Raw genomic sequence first — 17,723 nt, forward strand, 5'->3', positions numbered from 1 at the left:
GGGGGGGGGGGGGTCACGTGCGCCACGGGCTGCGCGGGGCTGCGCTGGGCTCCCGTGGAAACCCTGGCTATTTTTACTCCCGTCTCTCCGGCTCTGCCTCCCACAGCAGCCGGGGTGCGCAGCCCGGCAGCAGCCCCCCAGGCCCCTCTGTGCCCGGCGCAGGCTATTTTTATGACCCTTCCATTTGCTCACGGATTGTATCGGAGAGCCGCTCCGCCGAGGGGCGACCCCATGCCTGCCATTGAGTCGCAGGGGTTCGAATCAGGGGGCAGCTCTGGATTGGGGCGCTCTAGACCTGAGGAGAGGCCATGCTTTACACTGTGTCCCCCTGGGTGTGGCCTGTGAGCCACGCCCCATTTCCCCACCCCACCCCCACCTGAGCCAAGACACAGTGGGTGTCTCAGGAGGAGGGACAGGACTGGGTAAGAGCCCCAAGCTCCAGACCTGGGCCCACCCCTGCCTGGCCGGCAACTTCAGGCTGCTCACTTAACTTCTCCGGACCCCGTTTTCTCCCCTTTGGGTCTTTCAAGAACGCGGCGCCCCCCGTGGGCAGCCTGACGGTGAGCAAAGGCACCGTGCCCTGCGTCCTTGCCAGGCGGCGTGCGCCGCGCCTGCTTGCAGGTTTTTCTTGTGATGGTGGTTATGTTCTTCACACACAGCGGAGACCGAAATCATTGCGGCGGCCATGGACCAGGCGACCTCCAACTCGTTCACACTCCTGCCAGCCCCAACCTTCTGTCTCACACACAATTGAGAGTATCTCAAAGGCACCCAAGGTCAGACCGCTGGCGGAGGCGTGACTGCGGTCAGGCCCCTCCCTGCCCTTTCCACCCCTTCCTGGGAGAAGAAAAACAGGCCCTTGGCGTTGCCAACTCTTTCCGGTCTATTTCCCGGCCATCCTGCATCTCGGCAAGGGGATGGCTTCCATTAAGGGCACGGGGTGTGCCCGCAGCACGTGTAACAAAAAGCCAAGCGGCCAGGCACACCTCTGTAATCCCAGCTCTTGGAGGGCTGAGGTAGGAGGACCGGGAGTTGAGGGCCAGCTGGCCGCAGGGTGAGACCTTGTCTCCGAAACACAGGAGGGAACGCATCTTTTGAGTTCAATTTTCAAACAAGAGTGACAAGTGGCAGAAGGGGGGAGGGAACTCCAGGGGGAGGGGAGTGGGGGAGGGATGCAGAGAGTCCTTGGGAAGGACGCAGGCCCAGCCCGGAGCCCCCAGCCCACGGGGATGGGATCCGCGCCAGGTTGAGAAGCCTGCCAGCGGCGGGAGAGACGGCTCGTCAGTTGGAGTCCTGCTGGTGCAGCCATGGCCGGGACCCATCTGATTTTCCCCCAAGCCCAGGACCGTGCCTCCCGTTTCCCCCATGGACCCCTCAAGGCCAGCCTGCCCGGCCGCAGTAGCTGGGCCACCTCTGTGGGGATGTGAGCCTGCCCTGGGCAGTGGGTCAGGGTTGCTCCCTGCAGCGGTGTGTCCACCCGGCAGAAGGCAGGAAAAGGAGGGCCCAGAGCGCCACCAGCGAGAAAGCAATTACTCAGGACAAGGACGGCGCGGGCTCCGAGCGGCACCTCTGCCCTGGGCTAATAGCAGGTTGAATCATTTTCCTCTCCCTGCTAATGGCATGCGTAATTACACTGGTTTTTTCAGGCGTCCTTCACCCATACTTATTTAGACTAGTGACTGATGCGTTTCCATGGAAACCAGCACTAGGGGGAAAAAAAAAGTCCCTGGTACTGCGGGAAGTGGAGCTCCAGCTTACAACTTGTGTGCTCAAGAGCCGGATTTTCAGCCCACCCCGATCTTTCTTTACTCTCCCAAAGTCAAATCTGTGCGCCTCCCGCGGATTAAAAACTCTGGAGCCTTCTTCTTCCTCTGATTCACATTTTTAAAGAAATTCTCCTCCTCCAATCGGGACCCTGGAGCGCTGCAACTTTTCCTTCCTGTTGGATTGACAGACCGTAGCCAATGAGGTGGTGCTGGGCACCTGGTGCCCTGGTGGCCCCAGAGCAGCCAGGGGACCTGCCCGAATGAGATGGTCACTCCCAAACTAGGGACGATGGCAGAGAGCTCACGGTTCAAGAAGAAAGTTCATTTTGGAGGTAGGGTGCCACCTCCCCAGCCCGCCTGGGGTTGGCATGCTGAGTCTTTGTTCTCTGCCAGAGCGGGGGGGGGGTGTAGAGCCTTGGCAGCCGGTCAGCGCTGCGGGCGCTCCGTGAGATGGACAGCGTGCTGTGTCGGCAGACCCGCACCCCGGCACGTTGGGTTAGAATCGCTGACTGGGGGGGAGGGCGCGCTGGGTTTTCTTCACTGATTTTGAAGCTATTGTTTTCTTAACGGATTTCTCGGAGCTCTGCCTAGAAGGAACATGTAGGTAGCTGGCGGATGGCCAAGAGGGTGCGGGTCTCTCCTGCATGTCTGTTCCCTCGGGTGTCTCTGAGTGGCCAGTGGGGTGTAAGCCAAGCCCAGGCTTTGATTTCCTAGTGAGCAGTGTGGCTGGTGTGGAAGGGGGTTGTTGCACGCCGTACCCAAGAAGAAAGACGGCAAGATGGCTCAGGACGCTGCCAGACGGCACGGGAAGCGCCGCAAAGCCTCCGTGGTCTGGGGTCTCCCCGCCTGGGAGAGGAGGCCTTCTCCCCTCCTTCCCAGGAAGCATGGCCAGTTTGATTCTGCTGTTGAGTTTTAAACGAGTGGACCGCGTGCTTCCCTGGCATGTGGCAGTGGAAAGGGAGGAAACAGCAGATGTATTTGTCTTGCCTTCAACTTGTACCTTGAGCTGTCACCAAATGCCATTCCCCCCTCCTCCACCCTCCCCTCTTCCCCCCCCCCCCCCCCTGCAGAGCAGGGGACAGCAGCAAGGCCGGCTTGTTCTCAGAGAGTCTGGCAAGGATAGCGGACCATCTCTCTCCAAGGGGGCCTCCCTCAAAATATCCTGTGAGATGTACAGAGAGAAATGTGACGTGTCAGGACCCTGGTGGCTGGTCTCTGGTGACCAGCAGGCCTCTGGTGACCAGCAGGACTCTGGTGGCTGGCCTCTGGTGACCAGTAGCTGGACCCTCCCCAAGCCTGGGCTCACAGCTGCCTTCAGGCCATGCAGGTCTCTGGACAGTTGCAGGAGGAAGGGGGGGGTGTCTGGTCTCTTGTCACGGTTATTACGGGATGGGTGCGTCTGTCTCCTCGGTCCCCAGAACTGGCCACGGTGAGGCTTGAGGTCAGTTTCCCTGAGATCCTGTGCACTGGTCAGCCTGGAGTCAGAATGTCAGAATCCTAGCCCCCAGAGCTGTGGCTTCCCCCTGTAGGACCAGCAGCATCCTTGAGCTCAACAGGTCGTTTTTGTGGGTTTTTTTTTTTTCTTTCTCCATGTCCTAGTTCCCAAGCCTCAGCTAAAAGATTAAAAAGCTAAAAAGGATCTTCCCGCCCCCAGTCGGTTTCTAGATTTAAATCAGGCTCTGTTCCCGGCACCTGTGTGCCCCAGACCCTCTGCCCCACCTCCCAGGGCCTCCCCGGGCAGGGTGACAATGCCAGCCTGCCGGAAGGTCCCGCCACACACGGCAGTGCTAATTATCTGCCGTTTCATCTGGAACATTCTGATTGGCCAGGGAGGGAGGTTGATGGCCGGAATCGGGGCCAGGCTAGGGGTGGTGGACCATCCAGGTGTGCGGAGGAGGCTGGGCTGCCCGCAGGGTGGAGCTGGGTGGGCCGAGGGGGGGAAGGTCCTCTGGGACCAGTCAGACCCTGGTGCCACGCTGGCCACCGCCGTACACACACCAGCCACCACGTGTTCCCAGGGTGGAGAGGAGAGAAAGCACCAGCATGGAAGTCCAGCCTGGGCGTGGACATGCCCAGCCAAGCTAATCAGCCACATGGAGGTCAGGCCCCCGCCGTTTCCATTTCCCCAGCTGGTCTGGCTGGGGGTACGGGCATGCGAGCGCCCACTGAGCCCCCGGGATCCTTTTTCCTTTCTTTCTTTCTTTCCTTTTCTTTGGATTCTAATTACTCTAGAGTGGGAACCAACTCATTGACACCCGGCTGCTTATTCATTCGTCCAACCCACTTGAGAGGGTGGTGATTGGGACACAGGCTGCACATGCCCTCCCCCTCCCCCCTGGGGCGTCTCCGCTGTGCCCCTCCCCCTCCCCCCTGGGGCGTCTCCGCTGTGCCCCTCCCCCTCCCCCCTGGGGCGTCTCCGCTATGCCCCTCGCCCGTATCCTTGGCTGTGCCCCCCCTCGTCCTCAGCTGTGCCCCCTCCCCCCTGCGTCTCCAGCTGTGCCCCCTCCCCCCTGGGCGTCCTCAGCTGCCCCCTCCCCCCCCAGGTGTCCTCAGCTATGCCTGTCCAGGATGGTGAGCTGGGCAGAGCTGGGCAGAGCTGGGCTCCTGCCACAACAGGCCGGGTGCCCTTGCGAGAGGGGTCCACAGGGCTCCAGAGCAAGCGGGGGCCCAGGAGGCGGGAAGGGGACGGCGCCGGGGCTGGGGGGCTGCGTGCGAACCCAGCTCCTTTCAGGGAAGGCAGTATTTCGGGCGGCCCTCCCCTCCCCGCCATAGACTGTGTAGGAGTTAGTGTTTCCACTGAGATTCCAGAGGAGACCTCCAGCGGAGGCAGGGGTGTGGCCCTGGTGTGCGCATCCCAGTCCAGCAGTCCAGGCCATGTGACCTTGGGGTGCCCGTCACCCCGCCCCGGTTTTCTCCTCTCCCGACAGAGCTGGCAGTCGGCCCATCGCTTGGTCACCGTAGGGCATTGGCCATCACCCCAAGTCTCTGGGCCTCAGTTTCCCTACGTTAGCAGTTTTTGCAATGCCAGGGCCCGTGCCGTGGGACGGCTAGAGACCGAACAGGACAGGGAGCGGCCCTGCGGCCAGAACGGTGTCTGGCTGTGAGAACAGAGACCTTAGGAGCCACCGTCTGAATTCACAAGCCTTCACCTTTGCCGCTCTGTCCATCTCCTCCTCCTCCATGCCCTCAGCCTGCTCAGAGCCGGGGAGTGGGGGGGGGAGGGTTGAAATCTGCTGGCTTTAGAAGGCTGGGAGGGAAGCCCCGCCCAGCAGACCCTGCTCGCATCTCATTGGCCAGGGCCTGGCCGGCCCACCCAGCAGGAGGCAGGGGGCGGAGCCTGGCCCTGGCTCCCCCACCCCATGGCAGAGAGAGGGCTGAGCATGCTGGGTAGCAGGTGCCCAGGGCCACGGCGTGTGGCATGGGCGGAGCATGTGTGGAGCAGGGCAAGAGCCGTCGCCCAGCGCGGATGGGAGAAACCTTCACACGCAGAGGCTGAGGCCCGGGAGGGCTTGTGGGAGGGCAGGACATTGGAAGGTGCCGTGAGCCCTGAGGACAGCGGGCTTGGCACAGGGAACACGGTGTGGATGATGGATGTGGGCAGAGCAAACCACCGCTGCGAGGGCCGTCCCTCCCGTCCCGGGGACCTGCGGTCACCCCTCCCTGGCCGTCCCTCCCGTCCCGGGGACCTGTGGTCACCCCCTCCCTGGCCGTCCCTCACCGTCCCGGGGACCTGTGGTCACCCCTCCCTGGCTGTCCCTCCCGTCCTGGGGACCTGTGGTCACCCCTCCCTGGCCGTCCCTCCCGTCCCGGGGACCTGTGGTCACCCCCTCCCTGGCCGTCCCTCACTGTCCCGGGGACCTGTGGTCACCCCCTCCCTGGCCGTCCCTCACTGTCCCAGGGACCTGTGGTCACCCCCTCCCTGGCCGTCCCTCACTGTCCCGGGGACCTGTGGTCACCCCTCCCTGGCTGTCCCTCCCGTCCTGGGGACCTGTGGTCACCCCCTCCCTGGCCGTCCCTCCCGTCCTGGGGACCTGTGGTCACCCCCTCCCTGGCTGTCCCTCACCGTCCCGGGGACCTGCGGTCACCCCTCCCTGGCCGTCCCTCCCGTCCTGGGGACCTTTGCCCGCCGCCCTCCCTGGCCCCTTCCTCCAGCCCGGCTTCCGGGGTGCACCAGCCCTGTTCTGGTTACCATGGCGAGGAGAAGAGGTTTATTCAGCTCACGGCTTTGAGGCCCAGCAGCACGCAGTGCACTTGCTCGCTCTCAGCAGCTTCCTCTCAGAATCTGCTCCGGTTCCCTGCTTCCCCCAGGGCCACCTTCTTCCAGCCTCAGAGCTGAGCCCCTGCCTGCTCATGGGTTCCCCCTTCCCACCTCCCGAAGCTCTGCAGGCCATGCACCTGCTCACCACCCAGGAGGTGACTTCCCCGCCAGGGTCCCCTGCATTGGCACGCCAGCCCCTAGCTGGGCCCGGCCCACGGCCTGGGGCTCCTGGCTGCCCATCTCCCATCCTGGCTTGCTGAGTGCTCTGTCCTTGGGGTAGTGCTGAACAGAGTCTCAGGCTTGGTAAGCAGGCGCTCTGCCACTGAGCCACGCCTCCAGCGGTGTGGGCCTCTCCATCCACAAATAAACCGCGCCGCATGAGGGGCGCCCCGGAGGGACACTGCTGTAAAAGTGAGGGTCACCAAGCAGCCTTCCTGGGGTTCGGGAACACGACCGTAGAGCCCAGCCAGCACTCAGCTGAGGGCAGGGAGCAGAGTGGAGGATGAGGATCGGCTTCTGTTTATTGGAGAACGCTGCGGCCGCCCTCTTCCTGTGCCTCTGGTTTCTGGGGCCTTGCATTTGGTGCTGGGCTGGTGCCAGGGTTCAGGGTGCGCTGACATGCGCACCCTGGGTAGGTGGGGACTGGTACTTCCCCATCGGCCATGAGAAAACGTGCTGCTTCTGCTGTGAGCTTGTAACCAGAAATGTGGACTTGGGGCTGCGTCCCCAGCACCCCTAGAGCCCACACCCCACAGCCGCGGGTACCCATGGGGCTGTGTGCCATGTTCCCAGGAGCTGGGAACCAACAGGAAGTGATGGCGTAGTTGCCTGTCATGTGACTGGGGTAGGAGGCCAGGCCTGGTGCGTGGCCGCCAGTGCAGTCAGTGGGAGGCCTGACCCAAATCCCTTTCCCAAATCCCCTGACCCATTACGTGGACTACTTATCTGGCCGCCGTGGCCGTGGCCTCTGCACCTGTGGCCGCTGGCAGCGTGATCTGTGGTTATGGTATCTGTGGCCATGGTAGGCAGAATTGTGGTCCCCCAGCTCTCCCTAAAGGAGGAATGAGTTGAGAGTCATATGAGGGACCATTGCCAGCTCAGAGGCTGGAGGAAAGGTGGGACTTGGGGCTTGGGGGACTCTAGAGGCTACTTGGGGAAGGAGGCCAGAGCCTGGAGAGAGGAGGACACAGCCCCACCCCCGTGGGGCAGGCCCAGGAAGCCCCGAGTCCAGCTGCTGTAAGAAAAGCATTAACGCTGTACCATGTGGTCAGAGTGGCCCATCGGGCGTTCTGAACGCAGGCTTCTCACTCTCCCATCCTTGCTCGGTCAGCACTAGCTACCCAGAAGGTGCTCTGCGAGTACCTGGCGTCTGAGGGAGTGGCTGGTGACCGGAGCTCTGTGTCCTGCTGGAGTGGCTGGGCTTGAAGTCCTGACCCCTGTCCTCGCCTGGGGGGCCGCACGTCCCCCAGCTGTCCAGAGCACAGAACGCGGCCCAGAACCTCTGGGCCCTGGCTTCCAGCTCAGTGTCTTTCCACCCTCCAGTCTTGCTTGGCCCCTGGGCACCCCAAGGGCTTGGCTTGGCTTTTCCCTGGGCCGGGTGTGACCTCTGCCAGCCCCGCACACCGGTGCCCCCCGGACACCCGGCTCTGTCTCCCTGCTTCAAGGAAGCCCACGGCCTCTCTGACTTTAGAAAGAGGTTACTGGGCAGTAAGCAGGGGTGGTGGGGACCGGGGAAAGCCAGGAGGGCTGCCCGGGCCTCCCCTCTGCTGCCTGACCCCGCCCAGCCCGCCCTCTGCCCCGCACCCCAGCGGCAGTATCTCACGTGGGTAGGTGTGCCCACTACTCAGACAGGCAGGGGCAGCACTGGATGGGCACAGCCGCCTCTCACCCCCTCGAAGCAGGGCAGATGCCAGGAAGGGGGAGTCCCTCTCCCGCCCAACGGCCAGGGACGTTTTCAAAGGGAGCTGAGAGCCAGGAAGTCCAAGGCAGGCTCCCACAGAGACAGAGTTCTCAATGCAGCCGAGGGCCAGGCCAGGGAGGGGTGGCTAGACGCGAGACTCCGTCTCCACCCTCACAACAACTCCGCTGTGTAGACTGCGCCGTGGCCACCTAACAGATGGGGAAACCGAGGCTCTCGGCCCATGTCCTGCCCGGCTCAGGCAGCCGGGGACGGACGGTTCCTGTGTGGATATGGGCCGCTGCCAGGGGCTCGGCGGTGAGCTCTGGCCCAGCCTGCACGGGCCCCATCCGTGCCCACCGGGCAGAGCAAACGTCGCGTGGCTCTGCGTCCGCCCCTGTCCTGTGCCCTGCCAAGAACACCACGAGCGAGGACCTGCGTGGGCCGCGGCCTGAGGGAAGGCTCACGCGTCCGTGGGCCTCGCTGCCACCTCGGGTCGGGGTCGGTCCTAGCTCTGCAGCCGCCTCTCCCAGCCTCCTGCAGAAATCCCTGGGCTTTCAGAGGCCATGCAGTCTCCCGGTGCCCCGTCTCGGTCGCTTCGCGGAGCTGCGTGAAGGGTTGTGGTAACTGCTGACACCCAGAGGCCGCCACTGCCTTCCACGAGCCCGGGGCTGGAGGGGGGGTTCTTGGTTTGTTCTCCTGGATGACGTGCTGGCGCCGTGTAGATTTCTCCAGACCGCTCCCCAGCTCCGGGGTTGAGCGCTACCATTAGCTTGGGCACCGCTGTGGACACGGGGTACCATGGGATGGTCTCACCTGAGCACCGCCCCAGCCAGGACTGAAACTCAGTACCTCAGCTTGCAGCAGACTGCTGCAGTAGTCCTGGGGGTGTTAGTTGAGCATGCTGTGCAGTGTGCACACTGGTACTAGGCAGTGTGCTCCTGGGTACTGGGCACTGTGCTCCAGGGTGCTGGACAATGTGTTCCTGGGTACTGGGAAGTGTGCACTGTGTGCACCTGGGTACTGTGCAGTGTGTTCCCGGGTACTGTTCAGGGTGCTCCTGGGTACTGTGCAGTGTGTTCCAGGTACTGTGCAGTGTGCACTGTGTGCATCTGGGTACTGTGCAATGTGCTCCTGGGTACTGTGCAGTGTGCTCCTGGGTACTGCTCAGGTGCTCCTGGGTACTGTTCAGGGTGCTCCTGGATACTGTGCAATGTGCTCCCGGGTACTGTTCAGGGTGCTCCCGGGTACTGCTCAGGGTGCTCCCGGGTACTGCTCAGGGTGCTCCCGAGTACTGTGCAAGGTGCTCCTGGGTACTGTGCAATGTGCTCCTGGGTACTGTGCAGTGTGCTCCCGGGTACTGTGCAGTGTGCTCCCGGGTACTGTGCAGTGTGCTTCCGGGTACTGCTCAGGGTGCTCCCGGGTACTGCTCAGGGTGCTCCCGGGTACTGCTCAGGGTGCTCCTGGGTACTGTGCAGGGTGCTCCTGGGTACTGTGCAATGTGCTCCTGGGTACTGTGCAGTGTGCTCCCGGGTACTGCTCAGGGTGCTCCTGGGTACTGTGCAGTGTGCTCCCGGGTACTGTGCAGTGTGCTTCCGGGTACCGTGCAGTGTGCTCCCAGGTACTGTTCAGGGTGCTCCCAGGTACTGTTCAGGGTGCTCCCGGGTACTGTTCAGGGTGCTCCCGGGTACTGCTCAGGGTGCTCCTGGGTACTGTGCAGTGTACTCCCGGGTACTGTGCAGTGTGCTCCTGGGTACTGTTCAGGGTGCTCCCAGGTACTGTTCTGGTGCTCCCGGGTACTGTTCAGGGTGCTCCCGGGTACTGTTCAGGGTGCTCCCGGGTACTGCTCAGGTGCTCCCGGGTACTGTTCAGGGTGCTCCCGGGTACTGCTCAGGTGCTCCCGGGTACTGTGCAGTGTGCTCCCGGGTACTGTGCAGTGTGCTCCCAGGTACTGTGCAGCGTGCTCCCAGGTACTGTGCAGTGTGCTCCCGGGTACTGTTCAGGGTGCTCCCGGGTACTGTTCAGGGTGCTCCTGGGTACTGTTCAGGTGCTCCTGGGTACTGTTCAGGGTGCTCCCGGGTACTGTGTGCTCCCGGGTACTGTTCAGGGTGCTCCTGGGTACTGTTCAGGGTGCTCCCGGGTACTGTTCAGGGTGCTCCTGGGTGCTCCCGGGTACTGTTCAGGGTGCTCCCGGGTACTGTTCAGGGTGCTCCCGGGTACTGTTCAGGGTGCTCCCGGGTACTGTTCAGGTGCTCCTGGGTACTGTTCAGGGTGCTCCCGGGTACTGTGCAGGGTGCTCCCGGGTACTGCTCAGGTGCTCCCGGGTACTGTGCAGGGTGCTCCCGGGTACTGTTCAGGGTGCTCCTGGGTACTGTTCAGGGTGCTCCCGGGTACTGTTCAGGGTGCTCCCGGGTACTGTTCAGGGTGCTCCCTGGTACTGTGCAGGGTGCTCCTGGGTACTGTGCAGGGTGCTCCCGGGTACTGTGCAGTGTATTCTGAATACTGTGCAGTGTACTCCCGGGTACTGTTCAGGGTGCTCCTGGGTACTGTTCAGGGTGCTCCTGGGTACTGTGCAGTGTGCTCCTGGGTACTGGGCAGTATGCACACTGGCCATCAGCCTAGGGAAATGCAGTGAACTTATTCTCGAGATGTTGATCCCCCCTGTCCTCTGCCCCACAACAGCCAGGCTGCCGCACAGGAGCCACGGGGAGTCGGCTGCATAGGGACGTGTAAACAGGGAAAGAGCATAGCAAGTACAAAGGCCCTGTGGTAAAATCAACTCACGGCAGTCAGGAAGCAAAGGTTACTCGGCAGGGAGTGGCGTGGGGGAGAGGGGGGGCAGAGCCCCGAGGACTCTCAGCTGCTTGGAGTGTGCTCTGTTAATGGTGGAAACCAAATCCATTGATGAGGAGAGGGGTGGGGAGTGGGGAGAGGAGGCCACTGCCGGTGGTCTGGCGGCTGACGCCGCTCCTGGCGCTCTGGTCTGCCCTCACGGCTGAGCGCCTGCTGCCGGGCGCATTGGCTTGGCGTGGTGACGCGGGCCTGGGCAGGAGCTTGGACCTGGCTCTGCGCGGCTCCTCTGTGGCTCCCGAAGCAGGGAGTGACTCGCCCACTCGGGGCCGGTTTCCTCACCTCCTCCTTTGACCCTGGAAGGCGCTTCCTTCCGGCGGCAGGCAGGGTGCGTGGGTGCCGGGCCAGGCTCCGTCTGTGCATCGCGGACTCGTTCCTGTCCTCTAGTAGGGCTTCAAGGACAGGCATCTTCTCAGGGCCCAAGCCCATCTTTGCCCTGGTTCTGCCCGGTTTTTTCTCCCACCTGTGAGGCAGCTCTGCGGGGCCGCATGGAGCCCGGGGTGGCGTGAGCGTGGCGGGGAGGGCCACGCCGAGAGGGCCATGTGCGGAGAGGACTGGGCGGCCCGCGCTGGGCAGGCTGCAGAGACGCGCACGCGCAGTCTGTGTGGCATGGAACAACAAACAACCACGGTGGTTCTCATTCTGGCCACCTGTGTCCTTCCCAGGGACCCAGCCCGCAGGGACAGCTCCACCCAGGATGGCCTGGTCCCTCGGGCCCAGAGCAGAAACATCGCCCGCTAGGGAGAGCGAGAACTGCCGGTGACCAACTGCCGGTGACCGTGTTCCGGCAGATGAAAGCCAGGGGAGCTGAGGAGGGCCCTCGGGGTCACCGGGCGGCGGCCTGCAAGGCCCTGCCCTGCTCCCCGGCTCTCTCCCGCCAAGGCTGCTGGGCTGCAGGCCCGTGCTCTCCCTGCCGTCCGCACAGGGTCCCTGTCCATCACCCGCGTCCATTCGCTATGGCAGGCACCAGAGGAGGCCGCGCTCACCGCGCTCAGCTGCAGGGCTACAGATGACCACGGGAGATAGCCAGCGCGTCCGGTGTGGGGGCCGTGGGAAGGGTGGGGCCCCAGAGACCGGCCTGATGCCTGTCCCAGGCCGAGCCACATGTGGGTGCCCAGTTTCTGGGGGAAGAGGTGTGCAGAAAATCCATGCAGCGCCCTGCCCGGAGTGGCTGTCCTTAGCTGGAGGGAACAGAGAAAGGCCCAAACAGAGGCAGGACAGAGGTGGTGGGTCTAAGCAGAAGAAAGATATTATTATCATCTATATTATTACCTATGTGGTATTATCAATTTTGTCTGTATTATTAACTGGTTTAGTCCTGCAGCCTGATGATTTTATCCGAAGGCTCTTCTTTATATAACAGTGTAAGAAAATGACAGCAGTCTTCAGCAGTCTACTTACTGTAGGATGTCCCGTGTTTCTTAAAACTTGTTTCCGTTGTGGCATGGCAAGGCTTTTGCCCAGGGCCTTGGGCCGCATTGCCGGGGAGCGGCCGGTGGGTATGGCGTCTTGGGGCCGCATTGCCGGGGAGCGGCCGGTGGGTACGGCGTCTTGGCGCCGCGTTGCTGGGGAGCGGCCGGTGGGAACGGCGTCTCAGGACCCCTTTGCCCTGCCTGTGGGGAAGACCAGGTCCACAGCTATCACAGAGTCCACAAGTGTGGCCGCCTGTGCTCCTTGCTTCATTCTTGCTCATAAAATGCACCGTGCATGATTCCTGTGCACGGTGTAGTGCAAGGACCCTGTGGGTGCCTGTGAACACCTTAACTTTGGGACGAGGAGTCCTGAGCCTTAAGCAGGAAAAGGAGGAGGGGATAAAACACAGCATGCCTAAGAGCCTGGGTTTGGAAGTGGCACTCATATCCCATTGGTGGGAACGTATCACATGGTTGCGTCCAGTTGCAAAGGCTGCTGGGAAATGTAGTTCCAGGCTCATGGCTGCGCCCCCCCCCCCCCTTTCCACGCTCGGGAACTCTGTTCTGTAGAAAGGGTGAACGCCGGCCTGCCGTCTGTAGGCATCAAGGATGCCCCATCCTGCCCGGTGCACTTCTGGAGCAAACTTTTGAAGTACCAATGCCGGTTTGTGTTGAACAAAAATGATCGTGCATTGACCTTGGAGTACTGGGCAGAAGAGACTGACCCCTCACCAGACAAATTCCATTTAGAGTTATTTTCCCAAAGCTAGTTGCTTAATTTCTCCAGATTTGCAGCAGGATATAGGAAGATGATGGGCCGGGAAACCTCATGTGGGAGGAAAATACCTAAAGAGTACAACTGTGTGCTGTGTCTCCTGTGTTTGTGTCGCCCATCCCCCCACCCTGAGCCAGCCACCAAATCTAATTACGCCTCCTATCATTTTCTGTGAAATTTGCATATCAATCTGCTGCACAGAGGAAGCAGGCAGAAGGCTTAACAAGGAGCGAGGAGCGTTAATGGGGTTTATTTTGTGGGTGTTGTTTCATTGGATTGTTTTAGAAGAAAGCAACTATAATCAGGAAAATCACCAGGAAGATAGGTATCTTTTCCCCTAGTTCGGTCTCCTGCAGGTTCTCAGCCTGGCATGGGAGCCTGGGCAGCACGGGCAGCCTGGCAAGGAGGTTCAGTGCTGGTCTAGTGGAGGCCGTGTGCGGGCCAGCTATGGCGGCGGGAGCGTACAAGACCCCCGCTTTGCAGAGTGACCCCTGCCGGTCCTGCGCCCAGCCTGCAATCCCCCCACCTGCGCTTTGCAGAGCCCTCTGACCCCTCCAGGGAGGCTCTGAGGCGCGCCCCCACTTTTTGTGCTCAGATCCAAGACCGGGGCTTGGTTTCCCCGGGAGAGTGAGTCTCCCTGCAGAGGGCAGATCACTGAGAGCGGGCACCCTGTGTGTGTGTGTGTGTGCTTGCGTGCGGTGTGCAAGGGCTTGACTTCTCAAGTGTCTCTTTCTCTTCCTCTGCACAGAAACCCGCGCAGACCGCAGCAAGAAGCTCTTCAGGCATTACACAGTGGGCTCCTATGACAGCTTCGACACCGCCAGGTAAGACAGCCTCTCCCCGAAGCTCCGGCCGCGAGCTGTGGCTGCCAGGAGCTGGCTGTGCCAGGGTGCGCACCCGGAGTTGGCCTGGAGGGGGCGCATCCTGCGGGGGAGAACGTAGCAAACCCTGGCTCTGGGCTTCTGTCCCTTCTGTGAGCCCCATGTGCGCTCCTGTGTGTCTGCTCAGGCAGCCCTGTTGGAGGCCCCCTGCCGGCCAGGGCTGGGGCACAAGGCTGTGGGTCTGCGTGGAAAGCCATGCGCAGAATCCCACGGGAACCACATCTGCAGTGCCTGGGCAGGAACATCCAGGGTCTCTGTGTCCCTTCTCCCTCTGACTCGGGTGTGCCTGCCAGTGGAGGCCTGAGGGAGGAGGCCTAAGGGAAGAGACCCATTGGAGGCCTGTGGCAGGAAGCCTGCTGGAGGAGGCCCACTGGAGGAGGTCTGAGGGAGGAGGCCTGCTGGAGGAGGCCCGCTGGAGGAGGCCTGCAAGGACTTTTGCAGAGCTCGTGTGCCACAGCCTGACACGCACCACGGTCTGCGTGCTACCTCAGCTTCTCCCTCCCACCTGTCCCCGGATGTGACGCTTTCCTGTCTCCCAAGCCACAGTCCCTGGGCCGTGCCCCCCCCCAGGACACAACCCCCCCAGATATGGGGCCTGGGGAGTGTGCGTGTGACGCAGGAGGAGGCGGGGAAGGGGGGCACGTGACGGGCACTGCTGACCGGCCGGCCCTGGGTCTGGGGCTGCCCCGCTGCCCCAGGCTGCTCCCCAGGCTGGGGGGTGGGGGACCACGCGGTCCTCAAGACACAGTGGAGTCCCCAGAGTTCTTCCCGGCTGTGAGGAGCTCAGAGGGAAGTGGCGCGAGGGAGGACGGGAGGGTTTGGGTCTGTGACCTGGGGACGTGCAGGCTCCGTCGCTTGGGGTCTGGGGAGGGTCGGAAGGTCGAGGCAGAGGCGTGGGGTGGACGCTGCTCACCTGGCGGTGACTGGCAGGCCCAGAGAGACGGGAGGGGGCGGGAACAGGTGTATCTTTCCAGAACATGCCCCCCGGGCGCTCACACTCCCAGGCTCTGCCCCTACCCCAGGACCCCACCAAAAGCAGGGTCGGAGCCGTGTGTGCCGATCGCCCGTGGAGGATCCGGTGGAGGTGGACTGGCCGGGAGTGGGGAGTCTGGTGGGACATCTTGTACCCGCCCCGCAGCGGCGGCTCCCGGCTGGCTGAGCCCCGCTCCTGCGCGGCTCCGGCCCTGGCTGGCGGTGGACGGGGAAGGCCGGCGCATGAGAGGCGCAGGGCTGCAGTGCGCCCCGCGGTGACCGGCCGGCCTGCCACGCTGTCACCCCACAACAAGCCCTGTCCCCAGGAGTTTCCATGCTCACCTCCACCCCCAGCTGTGGCTCAGGCGGCTCGGGCCTCTGTCACCTGCGTGGACAGAGAACAGTCCACGTGCCACCGCCGTGCGTGTCCCCCGCAGCCCTGGACTGTCTTCCTCCGAGGGCCAGAGCATCGTGGTTGGCTCTGTGTGTGGCATCCCGTGGTTTTCATCGGCGGGCGGGCTGGGGGGCCTGCTTGCGGCTGCCTTTTGGACGTGGTGTGTGGACTTGTGCGGAGGACTGCTAGCTCGGATGTGTGCTCGGTGCTTCTAGGCATTGGTCTAGGAGCGGACTCGCTGCAACGCTCCTCCTCTCTGATAAACAAAGTGCACTTGGGGCTGGGAAGGTGGCTCAGTGGTAGAGCGCTTGCCTTGCATGCATGAGGCCTCGGGTTCGATTCCTCAGCACCCCGTAAGCAGAAAACGTCAGAAGTGGCACTGTGGCTCAAGTGTAGAGCACTGGCCTTGAGCTGAAGAGCTGAGGGACAGCGCCCAGGGCCAGAGTTCAGGCCCCACAACCAACCAAAACAAAAAAGTACGCTGGCTGGGCTTGGTGAGGCACGCTTGTAATCCCAGCACTCAGGCAAGAGGATCACAGGGTAGGGGCAGCCAGACTCCGATTAGATTAGGAAGGGGGTGGGGCTGGAGAGGGAGACTGAGAGAGGGAGAGAGATGATGGGTAATGATACATAGTTACATAGTTACATAGGTAGCAGATGACAGATACAGATACACAGCTACAGATCTGACAGCTACGCCTGGTTCCGCAAGTGCCCGGTGTCCCCCAGGGGGCAGTGCAGCTTTCCAGTTCTCCCTCCCTCCCCCCCTCCCTTTGCCATAGGGATGAGCCCGGGCCTAACGCAGGCTCTGCTCCGCAGCCCCATGGCCCCGGTTACCACCGTCCAGCTGACCTTGAAGTCCAGTGTGACCCGTGACCTGGCACGGTCCAGTCGGGAGCGCGGTGCTGGCCCAGCTTTTCTGATGAGGCTGGCCTGGCAGGGCGGGGCTGGCTGCCCGGCCCTGGGCTGGGGACGGGAGGTCATGGTGGGTGGGCCTCATCCTGCACTTCCTGTCCAGTGGGGTCCAGGCGGTGCCAGCGGCCACCACGCCCTCTAGAGGGCACAGAGCCCTGATTCTGGGAGGGTCCCCCAAGTGGCTCTTGGCGGTGACTTTGCTGGGCTGGGGAAGGGGGGACTGCCGGGTTCCGGGCTGGCCCAGGTGCCCAGCACAAGTGATGGACAGCAGGAGCGGGGCGCCAGGCTGCAGGTCAGCAGGCACAAGACTTGGGGGATGGCGTCTGGCTCTCTAGCTCCGGCCCAGCGGCCCAGGGATGAGTTTGGACCCCGGTGCTCGAGAGGGATCCTCCGTGTCTTCCCCAAGCACTGGCCGTGGGGCAGGAGCTGCCGCCACAGGAAAGGGTCAGCTGGTCGCTTCGGAGCGGAGGTAGAGGTGTGGTGGCCTGCCGTCCCAGCTGGCCACGAGGCGGACAGAGGAGGAGGGAGCATGGAGTGCAGCCTGGGGAAATGGTTATCTTGTCTCAAACACAGGCTGGGCATGGTGACCCATGCCTGCAATTCCAGCTTCTTGGGGAGTCAGGGACGGGAGGATTGATTTTTGGGGGCCAAGGCAAAAGCCAGATATGACCTATGAAAACGAAAAGCAGAAGGGCTGGGGACACAAGGCCCTCAACTCGATCACAGCACTAAAAAGAAGGCTCTGGCACTGACCAGAAATGGTCCCAGGAGAGCAGAGGGGAGGGGTGGGGAGGGAGGATGGGGGGCGGGGAGAGGACCCGCTGTGGGCGGTCACGGGGGCTGGCACGGGGCTGGGGCCGTGGCTGCAGACAAGGCATGCATGAAGACCAGGAGCTGGGCAGCCAGAGCAGATGAGGACACCTCCCGACCCAGCCAGGGTCCCCCTTCCCGCCCTGCCTGTGCCACAGTGGTACCCCGGAGACCCAGAGCCAGGCGTCACGTGAGAGAAGGATCTGGAAGTCGCCACGCTGTCCACTTGACGGGTGTCTCTGTGCCATTGTTAAGAACAGACCCCGAGCTAGGCACTGGTGGCTCCCACCTGTAATCCCAGCTGCTCTGGAGGCTGCAATCCAGAGCATTGAAGTCCATAGCCATCCTAGGAAGAAAAGTCTCTGAGATGCCATCTCCAAAACAACCAGCAAAAAGCGAGGCTAGAGGCATGGCCCAGGTGGTAAAGCACCAGCCACGTATGTGTGAGGCCTTGAGTGCGAGCCCCAGAACCACCAAATATATCTACACCCCAACACGGGATGGGAACCCTCCATTTGCAGACCTCCACTAAGGTGCCAGCCTCCCAACATGGGTACCGGGAGGACCTCGGGGCCACCCCAGGCTGGGCAAGCTTTGCCTGTCCACCCACCTATACCTACCCATCTATCCACCTATCCACCCATCCACCTGTCCAACCATCCATCATCATCATCATCATCATCCATCCACCCACCATTATCCATCCATCCATTCATCCATCCACCCATCCATCCACCCATCATCCACCATCCATTCATCCACCCATCATCCACCCATCCATCCACCCATCCAT

At 62.4% G+C, this 17,723-nt stretch overlaps 1 protein-coding gene across 2 annotated transcripts in view; it reads left to right on the plus strand.

Annotated features, from left to right (window-relative positions):
- Shank2 (SH3 and multiple ankyrin repeat domains 2) overlaps positions 1 to 17,723 on the plus strand; it is a 283,271-nt gene that overhangs the window by 148,948 nt on the left and 116,600 nt on the right. For both annotated transcript variants that reach the window (XM_013020959.1, XM_013020960.1), the window contains one exon: positions 13,707 to 13,782. In XM_013020959.1, coding sequence (XP_012876413.1) covers positions 13,707 to 13,782 — 76 coding nt within the window. The remainder of the gene's footprint in view (positions 1 to 13,706; positions 13,783 to 17,723) is intronic.

This window comes from Dipodomys ordii, unplaced genomic scaffold (assembly GCF_000151885.1).
Source record: "Dipodomys ordii isolate 6190 unplaced genomic scaffold, Dord_2.0 Scaffold54, whole genome shotgun sequence".
NCBI lineage: Eukaryota > Metazoa > Chordata > Mammalia > Rodentia > Heteromyidae > Dipodomys > Dipodomys ordii.